At 53.8% G+C, this 15,596-nt stretch overlaps 3 protein-coding genes across 3 annotated transcripts; 1 reads left to right on the top strand and 2 right to left on the bottom strand.

The window, feature by feature from the left end:
• Positions 1 to 45: 45 nt before the first annotated feature.
• BKA58DRAFT_82907 (t-SNARE) lies at positions 46 to 1,530 on the bottom strand. Its single transcript, XM_046175987.1, has 2 exons — positions 324 to 1,530; positions 46 to 273 (listed from the first exon to the last, which is right to left on the bottom strand). Exons 1-2 carry the CDS (start codon positions 1,324 to 1,326, stop codon positions 242 to 244), a joined length of 1,035 nt encoding a protein of 344 aa, XP_046028629.1. The 5' UTR covers positions 1,327 to 1,530; the 3' UTR covers positions 46 to 241.
• Positions 1,531 to 1,782: 252 nt separating this feature from the next.
• Positions 1,783 to 12,553, top strand: BKA58DRAFT_353566 (uncharacterized protein; the record flags this gene model as incomplete). The annotated part of the gene is made up of 8 exons (XM_046168596.1): positions 1,783 to 2,321; positions 2,379 to 5,949; positions 6,236 to 6,947; positions 7,029 to 7,325; positions 7,725 to 9,741; positions 9,796 to 10,411; positions 10,499 to 10,891; positions 10,925 to 12,553. The coding sequence occupies exons 1-8, from the start codon at positions 2,275 to 2,277 to the stop codon at positions 12,551 to 12,553; spliced, it is 9,282 nt and encodes a 3,093-aa protein (XP_046028628.1). The 5' UTR covers positions 1,783 to 2,274.
• Positions 12,554 to 13,822: 1,269 nt separating this feature from the next.
• On the bottom strand, positions 13,823 to 15,448 carry BKA58DRAFT_82901 (PIG-M-domain-containing protein). Its single transcript, XM_046175986.1, has 2 exons — positions 14,296 to 15,448; positions 13,823 to 14,244 (listed from the first exon to the last, which is right to left on the bottom strand). The coding sequence occupies exons 1-2, from the start codon at positions 15,310 to 15,312 to the stop codon at positions 13,954 to 13,956; spliced, it is 1,308 nt and encodes a 435-aa protein (XP_046028627.1). The 5' UTR covers positions 15,313 to 15,448; the 3' UTR covers positions 13,823 to 13,953.
• Between the last annotated feature and the right edge of the window lie 148 nt (positions 15,449 to 15,596).

Raw genomic sequence — 15,596 nt, 5'->3', positions numbered from 1 at the left:
AGTGAACATACGGGTTGAATTCATTAATAGTGGCTTATAACGGCTCGCTCATATGACGTAATGGTGATCATAAGCCAGGCCCAAAAGTGAAACATGCGACAAAAGAAATATATAGGTACAAGTGAGAAGTGCGCAGCATCGTATGCAATGGCTGCTTGTCCAGTTCGATGCCAGACCGAGCTGGTGAAAACGCCTCTTATCTTCCTGAACGCCTGAAAATGCCGTAGCCATGAAGCGCAATCTACCCAGAGATGAGCACCCAAAGCAAGAAAACTAAGCCTTGTTAGCATGTTGTCAATCTACGAGTGTGCGAGTATACGTACAAATCATTAGCACACCAAACATCTTTGCGACAAGCCACCTATTGCCCTGCACGCGGCTCCAGTACTTCATCAGCTCACGTTGGGCACCCTCGACATTGTCTACAACGTCTTCGGTGTTGGCGTCAATGCGCTGGATCTGTTCTCCTTGTTCCGACACCATCTGGGCGAGCTGGCTGAAGATGCCTCCTAGCTCTTGAATAGTAGACTCTATCGACTCGATTGCTCGCCCTCTCTCTTGGATGTATGCGTTCTGGGGCTGGGCCTCTTCCATGAGCAGTAGTTGTGCGTCCGATTGCGGTGCGCCTCGCGTCAGAGCTGACGATCCAGAAGGCTCAAGCGAGAGCAGGTCTTGCTGCGCAGCGTTGGTATTCCGGCCGAAGCCTCCTGGTGATCGACCTCGCTGGGGTGTTTGGTAGAGCGGAGAATCGGTCCTGCCTGGCTCGAGGTTGCTGTGGGATTGCTGCGCAGCTGTTGACAGGAATTGCTCCGTGCGGGATCGCGATGCCTGCATATTCTTTGTCCGCACCTCCAATACATCCTTGAAGTTGGTTCCCACGTTGGTTAGTTTGTCGGATAACAGCTTGACGACCTGGCCGTTGTGCTCTCCTTCTTGATCCACACCGGGTTTCGCCTTGGGGTGTTGCTTCGAGTTCATCTGCTGCAGTGCCCGCACCTGGCCTGACAGTGCAGTCATGTCCTGCTTGATGACAAAGGTGAGCTCGTCAAACTCGACTGGCCGATCGTCGAACAGCGTCTTGCGCTTGGCCAGCTGTGAAAGGCGCTCGAGCTTCTGCATGGTGCTCGCAACACCTCGCGCGACGTCTGCAGCATTGCGCGCAAATTCAGAGCGCTGACGCCGGGGGTTGGCATCTGCCTGTGTCTTCTCTTGTGCCGTGAGGAGCGACTGCCGTTGCGCGCCCGTCTTGGATTGCGCTTGCCGCCGCTGAGCCTGTGCAAGAATAGAGCGGAACTCGTCGGTGCGGTCCTGTATCGACACGGCCATGTTGATGGTTTGTTGTGGTGGGTGGGAGGGCGAGGGCGGGAAAAGGGGAGGCGCACCACTTGTGGGCAGGGCAGCAGGCGCTGCGGATGCACAGGAGACGTGGAAGTTGCGCCGAGGCGGATGGTAGATTCGTGTGCAGTCGCGAACTTGCTCAGGCCACGTTTGCTCTGGGATCCAAGGCAACCAAGGGCGCGTTCCAATTGTGAGGTGGTGCCGGGCGAAACGCGGTTCGTGTACGTAGCGTGCGAGAGCTGGCGGCGTCGGCGGGGGTTGGCTTGGAGGTGTGATGGGAGACTCGGGAAGCAGACGTGCGCGGTGGTGAATCGGCGTGTTCCTGGCGAGTCGGGCAAAGAAAAGCGGAATGTGTTGAGGGTCGAGGGCTGGGCCGGGGTGGAATGGGGAAACGTAGTTAGTTCCGCGTCGGCCAAACTTCGACGCCCTGCGCCACACCTCCAGCGCTGCGAGTAGTGGCGCTACCTGGGTATACTTTGGCCGTAGACCCGTCAGACCGGAGCAGCTGCGTCAAGGGGAGACGAGCACTTGGGCGCTGCATCGACTTGCCAGCTCTCCTCACTCCTTGACCTTCTCCTCTTGCGCCCATCCTCTTCTACTCCAGTCGAGTGCATCTTTGGCGTGATCACGTCGGGCCTTTCGCACGCGCAGGCAGGTGACGTATCCCCCGCAAGCTTGATCGAACCCTCATCAACCCTCCCGCCCTGCTCCAGCCACGCTGTCTATCACCACTCCGGCCATCACCACCACCACCGCCTCACTCCCCCAGCGCTGCAATCGCGCACCGCCTGGCCAGCACCGTTGTCGCAGAGTCCATCTCGGCAGACCGCCCCTCGTTTCTCCCGATTGCATGCGCGGTAGGACATAGCTGGCGTTGGGCTCGGCCCTAGTAGAGCTCGAGTGCTGCATCCTATCTCCGGACCATCCTACGCCATCATGTCTGGCCCCTTCCGCTTCCAGCAAGAGGAAGCCAGATCGCCGCTGTACGTACCACGTCTGCACGCGCATGTCGCCTGCTTTCATAAACTGACTCGTGTTAGCGATCGGACCGCGTCGCCCTTCTCCGCAGGCCAGCCTGTGTCGTTCAAGACCAACGTCAACCGTGCCAAAACCAAGAAATGGGTCCAGGCAAAGAAGAACGCCTACGATGGCGACGATTGGGGCGGCTACGACGAGTACGACGAATACGGCGTCAACCCGGAGCCCGAGCAGCCACAGCCGCCGGCGCAGCGATACTATGCCCAGCGGACAGAGCAACCATCGCGCAGCTTCACCGACCCGTCCCAGCAGGCGCCTCTCCCACGAGCCCGAAGGAATTCCTTCGAGCACGGCGAGGAACAGCGCGCTTTCTCCTCAACAATACCACAACCCCAACATGGACACGACCAACAGTACGGAGAGCTGCCAGGACAGGCACGCGGCCACGAACATGAGCAGGGCTACCACATGGGAGAGAGAGGCGACTTCAGCCCCTCTGCCATGCCTCCGCCTCTCCAGACACGCATATCGCAGGTCCCCGCCGATTTTACTCCACCGATCAATACTCAATTTCCCCCGCGCAAGAGCAGTATAGGCCAGGGAGATATGCCAATGCCCGCTTCGCCACGACCACGCAATGGCAGTCAGGCATCTGACAAGCCGTTACCCTTCATCAGACCAGCCGACATTTACAAGCGGCACCAAGAGGAGCGGGAGCGAGCGTCAATGGAATCATCGCGACCAAGCCTGGACTCTCTTTCCTCCCCGACACAGGACAATATGGTTTCCGCTCAAGATGGCGGACGATCGCTGCAGCCTATGGAAACTGTCGCTGAACGTAAGAGCGAGTATCTGCCTGACTATGATGCAGCAGCCCCGCACGACAAACAACAACCCCAGCAAGATCAATCCCTTGTGTCACCACAGGATGACCAGGGTCTGCGCTCCGTTGTTGATCAAGCATTTACTCGCGCTGACGAATCACGTTCCGTCCCGCCAACGCCCATATCAAATGACAATGATTCAAGTTCAGACCTTCTGAGGAGCAATACTGGCAGCACTTCCGGAATCAGCCCAATCATGAGCCGCGTGCCCAGTTCAGCAGCCTCAGCATTGAGACACCGTGATCAAGCAGAAAGCACCACACCCGCCATTGCAGAAGAACCTAGTGAAGTCATGACGCCCGTCACCCAGCCAACCTCCGCGAAGATCGTCGAGCCCATGCACCACGTTCCAGGAAAACCGTCGCCAGGTCACAGTCGCAACTTCTCCAACTCCTCTCTACCGCGCAGCGGCCTCGCTACGCCTACACGCGGTGACAGTCCTGCACGATCGCCTGTCCTAGCACCTAGCAGAGACGTACCCGAACCAGAATCCGCTCTTGTTACGACCGAAAGTAACGAAACTCCGGGCGCAATGGAAGGCGGCCTTCAAGGTCCTTCCCCTGCATATGCTACTCGTGAGGCAGATATTGCTACTGCTGTGAGGGATGGTCCAGACAATGGCGCACCCGGACTGGGCGCTTCAGAGCTCCAAGCACAGAACAACTTCCTCGAGTCGCATAACGCGCAAAGCCCTCTCGATGATGGCTTGCCGCGCGATCGCTCAGAGTCTCCAAGCAAGGGTCGTGTGCAGGCGTTGGCTGGTAAATTTGGAGAGGTAGCGTCATCGAGACGTGGCTCTACACAGTCCAATCGTTCGAGGAACAGTGTTCAGTCGTGGGAACGAAGCAACGATAATTCCCGTGCGGCGTCTCCAACGAAAGCTAGCCCTTCGAAACCCAGCAGTCCTGTTAAAGAATTTCGTCCCCATCTTCCAGGCCAGTGGGAGTCTTATGCAACTACCGCTATGACACCTTCGGATCAGGGCGAGCAAGATCGTCGATTGAGTTTCGCGAACAATGGCTCGAGTGCGCTCAACAAATCCGATTCGACGCCCACAACGGACAAGCAACCACTTGCCGGGGCATCGTCGGCGGAGACGGACACCTCTGACCCACTCGCCGCTCTTAGAGATGCTGGAGCTGCGATGGTCAATTCTATCCGCACAACCTTGGGCGCCGATGACCAGTTGTCCGAGACTCAACAGCAGCAAGCACGTCGTGCTGACCACGGAAACATCTATCTACCAAGGCCTCTTCAACTAGATCGTACTGGCACTTCAAGCTCAAGCGTGCCGCCAACTCCTCCTGCGAAAGACACCCCGGAATCAGAGTTTCCACCACCCCCGCCTCTGAAAGAGAGGCCCTCACAACCCTTCAAGAGTCAGCCTAAACGGCCGAGTCTTGATCCTCAGTTGAGTACTGACCCCTCAGCTGAAGACCAGGAAAGCGACCGTCTTCGCAAGGAGATTGTCGCCAGTCTCAGTCCTTTCAAGGCCCCAGCGTCGCCGGCCAGCGAGTCTAATCAAGCCTCGCTCCACCCTGTCAGCCCAGGCACGAATCGTGCTAGCTCTATTCTGCCTAGTGAGTATGATACCTACTGGGCAGATGAAGACCGGGCTTCTCGTCGATCTTCGCAGGATACTGAGCGCTATGCCCAAGGTCAGCCATCCGAAGCGACCGTGTCTTTCCTCCCACACTCCGAAGAACCGACCAAACCTGTCATACTCAATCGATTTAGCTGGGAGGCAAGCAAACCGCAGTTGCAAACACCAGACGAGCAAGCACAGGATGTAGCCGCTGTCGAGCCTACAAAAGCCTTACAGGCAACGGAAAGCCCTCTTCCTACTGTGGAACGAGCTGCAGATCGAGAACGACAAGAGTGGTCAGAAGGTCTTCCCGACTCGTACTTTGGTCCCGAGCACACTTTCACAGTTACTAAACCTGATCCCATTAGTAGCAGTGATATGCCGCAACGATCTGCTTCTCCAACCGTCGATACTACGCGCTCTGTGACTAGCCCTGCTCGAGAGGAAACACGCTCCCCGGGACTTCATGTTGTTAACACAGAGCTCAACCCCGAAGCCGTGGACCTCCCTCCACGTTTTAGTGCGGAGCATGAGCAGTCTTCGGGACTCGGAGGATCCGGCTTGAACGAGAAGCAACAAATAGAGCAGCCTGCGCAACATCTCGCAATCGTTCCATCTGACGAGGAGCCGAAAACATCCATTGCCGCACAGGAGCCTTCGCCGAAGTCGCCAATCACGGACAAGCCTCTGGGCGCTCGGGAAATAGCAACGCTTAACACCGCTGCTGAGCGGATTGACATATATAACAAGACACGCGAGTACTGGGCGACAGTTGATCATGGCCTTAATGATTGGCTACGCTCTGCGCTCGAAGCGAACCCCGAGCTGGCCACGCAGACGTACCCAGTACAGCGTGTGCCTACAAGCTCGGCACGTCACAGGCACACTGGCTCTCTGGCATTGTTTGGCAAGCTTGGCGGTTCGAGCAGCTACGATGTGAGCGCCGACCAACATAACAATGCTAGCGTGCCAGTTCCCACGAACTCAGCCTCTCCCACTAATCCTGCACCCTCTGGTCCCGGATTTGGCGGACGAATTGCAAACCAGCAGATGCAGCTGAAAGGCAAGGACTTACTTCATACTGCTAATGTACTAGGAGGGAAAGGCATGACCAGTGCCAAGGGATTGTTTGCGAAAGGCAAGAGCCGCTTCGGCCGTGAAAAGGTAGATAAATGATCTCTTCTACCCATTTCTTTTGCGTGGCATTCTCATCGTATGCCACGACTACCATTTTCTTTGGCCTATGGACTACAGCGGGTGATTGGATGTAATCGTATGGACATCGAATGTGGCGTTTATAACCTTGCTTTGGGCGTTTTCATTCTCTCGCCATCTACGATCGTAGTCCTCGCCTGTGGCTCCATAATCATCTGAACGTAATCCCAAGTCTGAATGAGGCGGCTCAGCTTCCTTACGTTGGTGTTGCTTGCTGATGTGATGCGTGATTCAGACCTCCTCGCATGACCGGGACGGCTCCGCTCCTTCTTCGCGCGAAGCTTCTCAAGAGCCCGAGCTCGTCATACGAAGATCGAGAGCATCGTCAGGAGTGCAACTGCTGCGCTCCATGACAGAAAAAGAAAAGAAGGGGGAAGTCTCGGACGAAGAAAAGAAGAAGCGTCGGTTCTCATTCTCGTCCCAATTTCGGCGTGCCAGTCGCTCCAGAACTAGATCAAGTAGTGTAGCGCTGCCGAACAGTACTTCATCCGTCCTTGGCTCGACACCTAAGACCTCGCCTCCCCGCGAGCTCCATCACTATCTGATGGGAGAACGTCGGCCGCATTCTTTCCATGCTCCAGACTCCTGGGTCGGCACTCCACCGGCTGCTCTCAACGAGTACTTCAATACTACACCGATGCGAAGAAGCTCTTCGCAGGCGCGTTTGGGCATATTGCCCTCGCCAGCAAAAAGTGCCTTCTCAAATCAGGATAGGGACACTGAAGACTATGTTCCTCCCGTTCCCCCCATTCCAAACGAGGTTGCCATCAAGCATTATCGACGTAGGTCTAGTCAGGACAGTGCCAGCCATCGGATGTTGCAATCTGTTGTTCGGCATTCAACCCCCCCTATCGTTTCCAACAGACACTCGATGCCAGCAGCAGTTACGAGAGATCCAAAAAACCTCAATCATAACCCGATTTTTGCAGACGATGATGACATCTTCGGTGCGCAAGAACGGGCGAATGACTATAAGACAATGCTTCGTGCCCCAGAGGGATCTTTCCAACCAGACCTACCTACAGCAGAATCTGGTGATCTCAGGCGCGATGGGTTCCAATTCGGATTCAGTGACGAAGCGTCAAAGAGAGTCAAAGATGATCGCATTGATGATGACGATCAACCGCCACAGTTGAGTCACGATCCATTACCAACATCCTCGCGCCTTGGCCAACAACCGACGCCTATGTACACTAACAGACATATGGATGTGAGCGATGAAGACAGCGACAGGGAGCCTGCTCGTGGAAGAAGCTTGGCACCGTTGACAGCACTGAATGCGAAACAGGAATCTGACAGTGTCAGCCCTGTACTACCTCCTGTGGGTAAGTCTGCCAGTACGACATCGAACAAGAACGGGGGAGTGGGGGATGTCGAGCGCGATGACCAACTGCGCGAAGCCCGAGTCATTAGGTATGAAGACACACCCTTCGTGCTGGCGCGACAGCCACCAGACAATGTCGCTGCTATAGACCGGCCGTCTATGGACCCCATTCATACCCTGAGTCCGAGAGGAAAGCCCCAAGAGTCCGCAAAACACTCGTTACTGGACATCGGACACGAGACGTTTGTTTACGGCAGCTCTTCGGTTCCGCCGCACCACAGAGTCAACGAGCTCGCCAGCGCAGAACAAACGATCCGCCACGGAGAACGTACATCTAACGTCGAATCGCCTACTCTCGGTCTTCTTGATGATGCCTTTCGTACTGGGAAAGTTCGGCGAGTGTCGTCGCTCGAAGCTGACGTACCTGCATCCGATGCGCCTTTTGATCTCAAAGATGACGAGGGCATTCCGAAAATTGAGAAAGCGGATGCGGAACGCGCTTTCAGTCCTGTGTGGTTTGCTCAGAGTGATCTGCAGCTCCCGACAAGCACCCGGGATCTTGAGGATGTAGATGGAAGCGCAGAAACCCGGGCGACAACATCTGCAAAAGAACGCGACGCAAACGCATGCAGTAGACTAATGGCCGTTGGCGAAATTGCAGCCCCAGCCCAGCAGGAAATACGAAGACATGGGGCCCGGGAGCCTTCGCTTAGACATACCCTTGCGGGGGCCAGTGCTGTGGCGGCTGACAGCGACACCTCGACGCGCTCCGCGCCGCCCTCCTTAGTTGTCGACGCCGTGGAAAGACATACCGCATTCGAATCGCTTAATCCATCATGGGACCACCGACACAACATCATCGATCCACGCGTTGCTGAACGCGCTTCCGGTGAGATGGGGGACGAGAGCAACCTCGTCACGCCCGCCGGGCAGGTTCCGCGCATCACCACTCAGGACGGTCCGGAGACACCCAAGGCTGAACAATCGTACAGCGAGCATTCACGTCCCGCGATGTCAAATGGCTACTCCCATGGCCAAGCTAACTTTCCGGACTTCAAGCACCAAGCACAGCAATTGCAGGTTTCAAATAACGCTACGGCGGCTCCGGAACGGTCAAGATCCATGCTCTCGCAGATATCTGCCATGGTATCTGACGAGGGAAGCAACCCTTATTCTCAAACATCTACTGGGAGGTCGACCCCGTCAACAATTCGTCGCATGCAGCCAGAGTCCACCGTGAAACCTTCGGCAGTTCCACCACAGATCCCAGAGGAGATTCTGATGTCGTATGGCGGAGATGATGATTTTGATCTCTACGCAGATCATAATGGAGTTGTCAAGGATGTGCAAGATGAGAGTGGTCAGCCTTTGCGACTTGGAGATCTCCAGGTACCAGGGACAACTCCCCGACAACAGCCATCATGGCCTTCAACTTCCGGTATTGCGACAGCGACAGCGCCAGCATCTCGTGATGCTGAGCGCCCAAGATACAGTTTTGAAAGGCCAATGAGCTTCGTCTCAGGACCTGAAGACCAAGACGGCAAACCTCAAGATCAGATCAACCAGGTCGCGTCTGCGAATGCAACGCAATCTCCCCCAGTCCCTGTGCAGCATCGTAATCAGTCCCAGCAGTCACTACACATGGGCACAGTGTACTCGCCGAACCCGCCAGCAAACGTGGCTCCGCCATCGGATCAAAGCGCATCGCGACATCAGCCAATGCTTGCATCTGGCCCATCTCCATCCAAGAATATCTTCCAGGCTGTAAAATCAATCGACCCCAGTAACAAAACGACCCAGATTACTATCAGTTCTTGGCGTCCTGCGGGCGATCAAGCTTCCCAGCAAGCACTTTCTGGAAGTCCCGATCTTAACTATCAATTACCACAGGCCACTGAAGCTTCGAGTCGCATTCCGCTAGCAGAACAGGAGAGGCCAGCGGTTACGAGGCCGCAGAGCAACCCGAATCGCGCACAAGGACAGATGGAATCTCATGGGCATCAGATTCACAACCAATCCCATGGACCAAGAAATCAATTCGAACTACAACAGCAGTTGTTGCAGAGGCAAGGGCAATACCAAGTTGCCGAGTTTAAATCACCCACCAATTCGTCGTTTCAATCCGCCGAACAAGCATCAAAGCACCAGGAGAAGTCATCTTCAAAACCTCGACTTACATCAATGTTCAAGAGCTTCGGTGGTAAGACACAAGCGAACCTCCAGCATACGCCCAACGCTGGCAATACAGCCACGATCTCGCCTGTCAAGCCACTTCCGCTGAATCCCAGTTCTGGTACTCCGTTTCATTCTGTAATGGATAGGTTAATGCGCCCTAGGGAGGCATCGGCAGAAAGGTCTATCGACCAGCCACGTTCTTTCGTGCCGCCTAGTCGCCCAAGCATGGGGCAGCAACCGCAGTTTGATCAGGCTTCGTTGCAGGAACAGTCGGTAGGGCTGCGTCTGGATTCGAGAAAGCCCATTGCATCCGCCCTTCCGAACGGCTTTTCATCCCAGCAGCCACCGTCAATACCCCATGTTCACGTTCAGGCCCACCAAGTACCACACTTGCAACCACCAGAATCTGGCAAGAAGAAGAGATTTTCTGCATTGGGCGCTCTGTTCATTCGAGGTGGTGTGAATGGTGATGGATCGGCTACAAAAAACAAGACGTCAAAAGAAGGAAAGAAGGCACAGAAGAGTCAACAGGCCACCGCTGCTCCAGCTGCTCCAAACGCCTCTCAAAGAGTACCTCAACATCAGCAGAATAAACCGCAGCAGTCTGGTTTAGCGTACTATCCTCCCGGACAACTTCCGCCTCATACCATACAAGATAGGCCACCCATAGGTCCAAAGTTTGGGCACTCGCAACCAGCACCCAACATGTATCCTCAAAGGCTACCTCAGCCGTATAAGCAACAACCGCAGCAAATTCTACCATCACGAGAGCCAATATCTAGTTTACATTCAGAGGAAGCATCTGCATTCCTCAAAACAAAGCAGCTAGCGATGGAACATCAAGCTCGGCAAAGCAGCTTACAATTACAACAATCTCAAGCTTCCAATCTTGGAATTGGAGCACAGCCCTCTGTGACATCATTGGAAAACACTCTTGCGCACACGCGAGATCAAGGTTCGGGTCCACTGCCGGGAGAATACTATAATCCCCATGACAAGCCAGCTCCAGCTGAGCGTGGAGCCTATGCAGCTTCTTTAGCCGCGCGAGAACAGGTAGAGCAACGTAGGCAACAGCAAACAGCTCACCAGGGAATTTGTACGGTCCCACAGGCTGAGCAACAACGAGCACCACACGAAAGACAGCAATCCATGTACGAGCAGAATGTTCACAGTGACCCTCGATATGTGCAACAACTAGAACAACAAGCACACCTCGAGACATCCCAGCAGCCACTTACCCATCATACCTGGCGAGCACAACGGGAGGAACTACTACGGCAGGAGCGATCTGCACCAGGGCACAATGGAACATGGCCGAATGCTGATACGCAGTTGGCCACAGGAACCACGCAGGTGCAACAACCGCGTCAGCAGCAGCAACACCACCCTTTGGTAGAATGGCGACCGAACGACGATCAGCCTCAGCTTCCGTACCAAAATGCGCACGACTCAGGACCCTTTTTTGCTTCTCAAGATGCTGATCCGATATCTCCACCTGCAGTGTCCCCTATGCAAGAACCGAGGTATGAGGCACCTCCAATACCTGCGGCATACAGTCATGTATCTGGGGCATTTGTATCGCCGCTTGATCGGCAACAGCAGTTGTTGTCGCTCAGTCAGACGGATGCGTCCATGCAAGCTCCAGTGGATCAACACATTCGTCCGCTTTCGGAGCCAATTATGCAGGCTGTGTCGCCGCAAGTATCTGCACACTCGCAAGCACCTCTAAACGGTCGAACCCACTCGGATGCTAGCACGATGTCCCTCGTGTCGCCAATATCAAATTCTCCAGGAATGCCTAGCTACTCTCCAGCCCCTGGCGGCCAACGGTACCAGAAGCCAAGGATGAGCAGTATATCAGAAGTCCATCAGCAGAATCTTCCATGGCATCTCAACTTTCCAGAGGGAGCAACCGAACAAGAGATTGTTCGAGCACGACAGGGACAATACATGCAAGAACGCTTTACCGCCCAACAGCAGCAGCAGGAAGAGAGGGCTGCCGGATCACCATCACCTCGTTTATCGCCCGAGCAGATTACGCCAACTACTGCACCTCCACATGCTCAAGCACATGGCAGTGGATTTAGGGAAATTCTGCCGCGAGGTTTTGCGCAGCCCTATGCGACCTCGCAGGCAGCGCAATCAAGTCATGATCTGCAGCCTATTATTCGCCGGGACGCAACACCTGTACAGCCAACGCCGATACATCCTGGACAATCCCCGCCACCCGCTGCGTATCCTCTGCCTATGTCTCCCGACCCCACGGTAATCAATAGTCCTCAGAATTCCTTTGCAAGCGGATTTGTCCCACCTCCACCACCAAAAATACCCCATAGTCCTATGCGACCCGGATTTCCCAACGCCCAGCCTTTATCATTCGATGGGCAACGGCCGCATTCTCATAGCCCATCGTCGCCAAACTATGCCTATGTCTCGCCACACAGGAATGTATCCCAGTATGATGAGAAAGTCCAAGACGAAGCCCCACCATCATATGATGATGCCGATGTGCCTAATAGTGGTATGAATAAGAGTCGCTCCGAAGGACTTCGACCGCCGAACATCAAAACGGATCTAGACGATGAATCGCGTGGTCGACAACCAGGTTCTCGTCCACGTCAACCCTCGATCGGTATCCTACAGCATCCACAACCCGCCTCAATGGCTGCATCACCTCAACGCACATCACCAGACATGGGTGCCGAGTCGTTACGTCGCCAGCTCCTACAGCAAGAGAATCTCGTGCACATGGAACGCGTCCAGCGCGAAAAGGAGAGGCGCGAGAGACATGAGCGCGATAAGCAGGAGCGCGAAGCTGCAAGAGCAAGAGCCAGAGAGCTTGAGCGCAGCGCGTCTGGTGGCGGGCAGGTCGGTAGCCTCAGAAGTATTGGCGGCAGCACCACCGGAGGAGCTCCAGGCTGGGAGAGACGTGGGAGTCACAGCAACAGCAGACAGGTATTTGAATTGCCTGCTGTGGAAGACGACGAGCCCACTATGAAGGCGACTAGTTACCCTGGGCAGGAGTGGGTACCTCCCATGTGGGATGGTGATTGAGCCCCAGTCCCTGACCCGCACTTTTTTCTTGTTGCCATTCTGAATTTGGTACATTTGCGCTAATTTCCCTCCATTAATGCTTTCGACAACAAGCGATAGGGCCGCACTTTTCTTTCCGTGTATACCACACCACTGCATTTAGGTTGATCTATGCGTTTTGAGCGAAAGTTGGATACCCTCATCATTCCCCCTGGTACACATTGGACAGTCTCGGTCTTTGTCTTCTTTTCTTTGTCTGGCTTTGTTTCTACTTCTGTAAATTGTGGATAACGGTAGATTCACTGTTTTACCTTAGCCAGTGCAACGCCAGTTCCGCACTATACATTCCTTACACCAGTAACACAATTCGCTATATGCTTGACAAGACAACGCATCCAATCTCTTCGACGGTTCGGGCCTGATGGGGAGTCAAACGGGTTGCCAATACCACGATCTTTGTACCGTGGTCCTAGGCTGGAGCCCACCTGTGACGCTGAGAGAAGAGCAAAATATTGACAATCCAGACACAAACGTTTGCTCAAGCGAAAATGGCATGAACGCTGTGACATACCATCTCGAACGTTTCGAGCATCGCAATCTTGCCGGGTTTTAGAGAGGCAAACACTCGCAAAAGGCACAGCTCTGCTGCATTAAGGCGGAGTTGGTCTCTCCGCAGCTTCCTTGTCTCTCGTGTGGTTATCTTCTCTTCCAATAGCAGCATTATTGCAAACACCGACATTTGAATTAACAACACTAAATTTAACCCTGCTACTCTTCACTTCTAGAGACTAAGAAAAAGGCGCAGAAGACCTACAACCGCTACTTACTCTGAAAGCGATAAAATTATTATACCTCCAAAGCTCCATTAACTCGCGCTTAAACCTGTCCCTATCTTTGTTTGTTATATGCTAGGTAACTTTAATCTACTAAGCCAGAATGTTTTAGCCTAACCTAACAACACTGCTATTGCGTCTAATACAGGCTGGCTAACTAAGACTGCTAAGAAACCCATGCTTCCACAACTCGTGAGTCGTCGGATAGTCCAGTTTCCGCGATTGGACTGGTGGCAGCTGCAGCGGTGAAGGATATGAAACCACAAAAAGCGACAGATGAAGTACTGAGCCCGTTTGACGAGCATCAGCTGGGTTGGCATCGGCATCACGATCCGTATGGATTGGCTAGCATACCCTGCATTGAGAGGGGACTGCCGGTACCATGGGCTGTGTGCGAGACGTGTAAGAAGAAAACAAATTGATGAGGGACAGCGACTTTCAGGGAAGTAATCAGAAACACGAATGGTATAGAGAGAACTATCGGACAAACATGGAGTCTATGACTGAAGGGAAGGCTACATAGAGGATGAAGCCGAATATGAGGTGAGCTGATGTGTGTTTGCGTAAAGATGGTGTGCAAAGATGAGGTTATGAAGGTTTTTTCTCTGGCGCTGCCTTTCTCTCTGGTTTCTTATGCTTAGTGTCGTAGATGATGACACCAAGAATACCAGCATTGACGAGGAAAAAGAGTATGCTAGAAGCCCAGAGTCCGGGAACAAAGGTCGAACGGCCGTTGAACTCAAGTTGAAAGCCTTGCTGGAGCCAGGCAACTTGGCCCACAATCCAGAGCAGAAGTGCCGTGACCCCGATGGGCGCTGACTTTAGGAGTGTCGAATCTGGAAGGTAGTATGGGAGGAACATCATGTACCAGAGAAAGTACTGGACAGGGTTAGTACTCATGCAAGACGAGCAATTCAACGTATCACTTACTTGGCTTGTGCAGACCTTATTGAAGGTAACGAAGGCAAACGTCTGCGCTAACATTGTGTTCGGAAGATCCTTCTTCGCTAGCGCTAGTGGTATGAAGAAAGCACTGAGAAGCAGTTGCGGAAGAAATGCCAAACGCTCCAGTCCGGAAGATAATGTGGCCGGCTCCAAATCCGTAGGCGTTGGGGACGATTTCAGGTAGAGGAGCGTATTGTAAGGCGAAAAGTTGTGGCGGTGGTCGGTACGAGTCAGATGGTAGAAATAGCTGTGCTCGAGGAATGGCCAACCGTACACCTTGTACATAAGCAGGTTCAAGCTCGCAAACGCAAAGAGACTGTTAAGTGCAAGATATATTCTCGCGGGATTGAGAAATTTGCGCGTCCTCTCAAGCAAGGAAGTGGGTGGTTGTTGTTGTCGGGTCTCTGCCTCTGTTGCGAATTGTGTATCATCGAGGAACCAAACGATAGAGGCTGCGTAGATGAACGGGTAGATTTTAAAATGCACTGCGAACCCGAGTAGGAACCCAGTAAGCGCTCTTTGCTTTGCCAACACCGCCCAAAGCAATGCCGTTACGAATACTCCAAGCAGGCCCTCGGAGCTACCTCTTGTACTGATAATGGCCACCATTGGATTCAGCAACCAAATGCTGGCAGACTTGAGAGCTCGCTCATTGCTCATCTTCTTGTACTGCTTCAAGATACGAAACATCATCCATCCTGTAGCAACATCGCCAATAGCGAACAAGACCTTTCCGAACGAAAACCAGAATTGCCCAGACCATACAGTAGGGTAGATGAGCCACGCTAGGAGGGGCGTATACCGATACGTGTCCCGTGCGTAAGGGGACTGACCGCGCGAGATGTAGCGCGCAGCATCCGTGAAGACATAGTAGTCGATATCTGTGTATTTCATAGGCGAGTTTGCATCTTGCCAGAGTCCATATAACAGGAAGACAACTCTCAGGATGATTGACGTTGTGAAGACCAATGGTGGACTGCGGAAAAAGGAGGAAAGAGCCATGTTGTCTCCGGCATTACAAAAGCCAGGTTAACCAGACAAGACGCTGAAAAAAGCGAGCACGGTGATAAGAGGATCGGAACCGATCTCGCAGGGTGGTGTGTTGATGAAACCCTACAGGATGGACTCTCCAGGAGCGAGAGCAGCCGAAAGCGCCTTAGTCCGTAAACGTGATAGGTCCCCACGTGAGGACGTGCACTAGCGGACAATCCCAGTGTTTGCCTGACGTTGGTGTATGAACTCACTATCCACGCAGATCCATGGGCCTCAAACGACCAAGAGACGCA

Source organism: Alternaria rosae, assembly GCF_020736505.1.
Source record: "Alternaria rosae strain MPI-PUGE-AT-0040 chromosome Unknown BKA58scaffold_2, whole genome shotgun sequence".
NCBI classification, from domain to species: domain Eukaryota; kingdom Fungi; phylum Ascomycota; class Dothideomycetes; order Pleosporales; family Pleosporaceae; genus Alternaria; species Alternaria rosae.
Note: the sequence above shows the minus strand (reverse complement) of the source record. Positions and strands in the feature narration are given on the sequence as shown.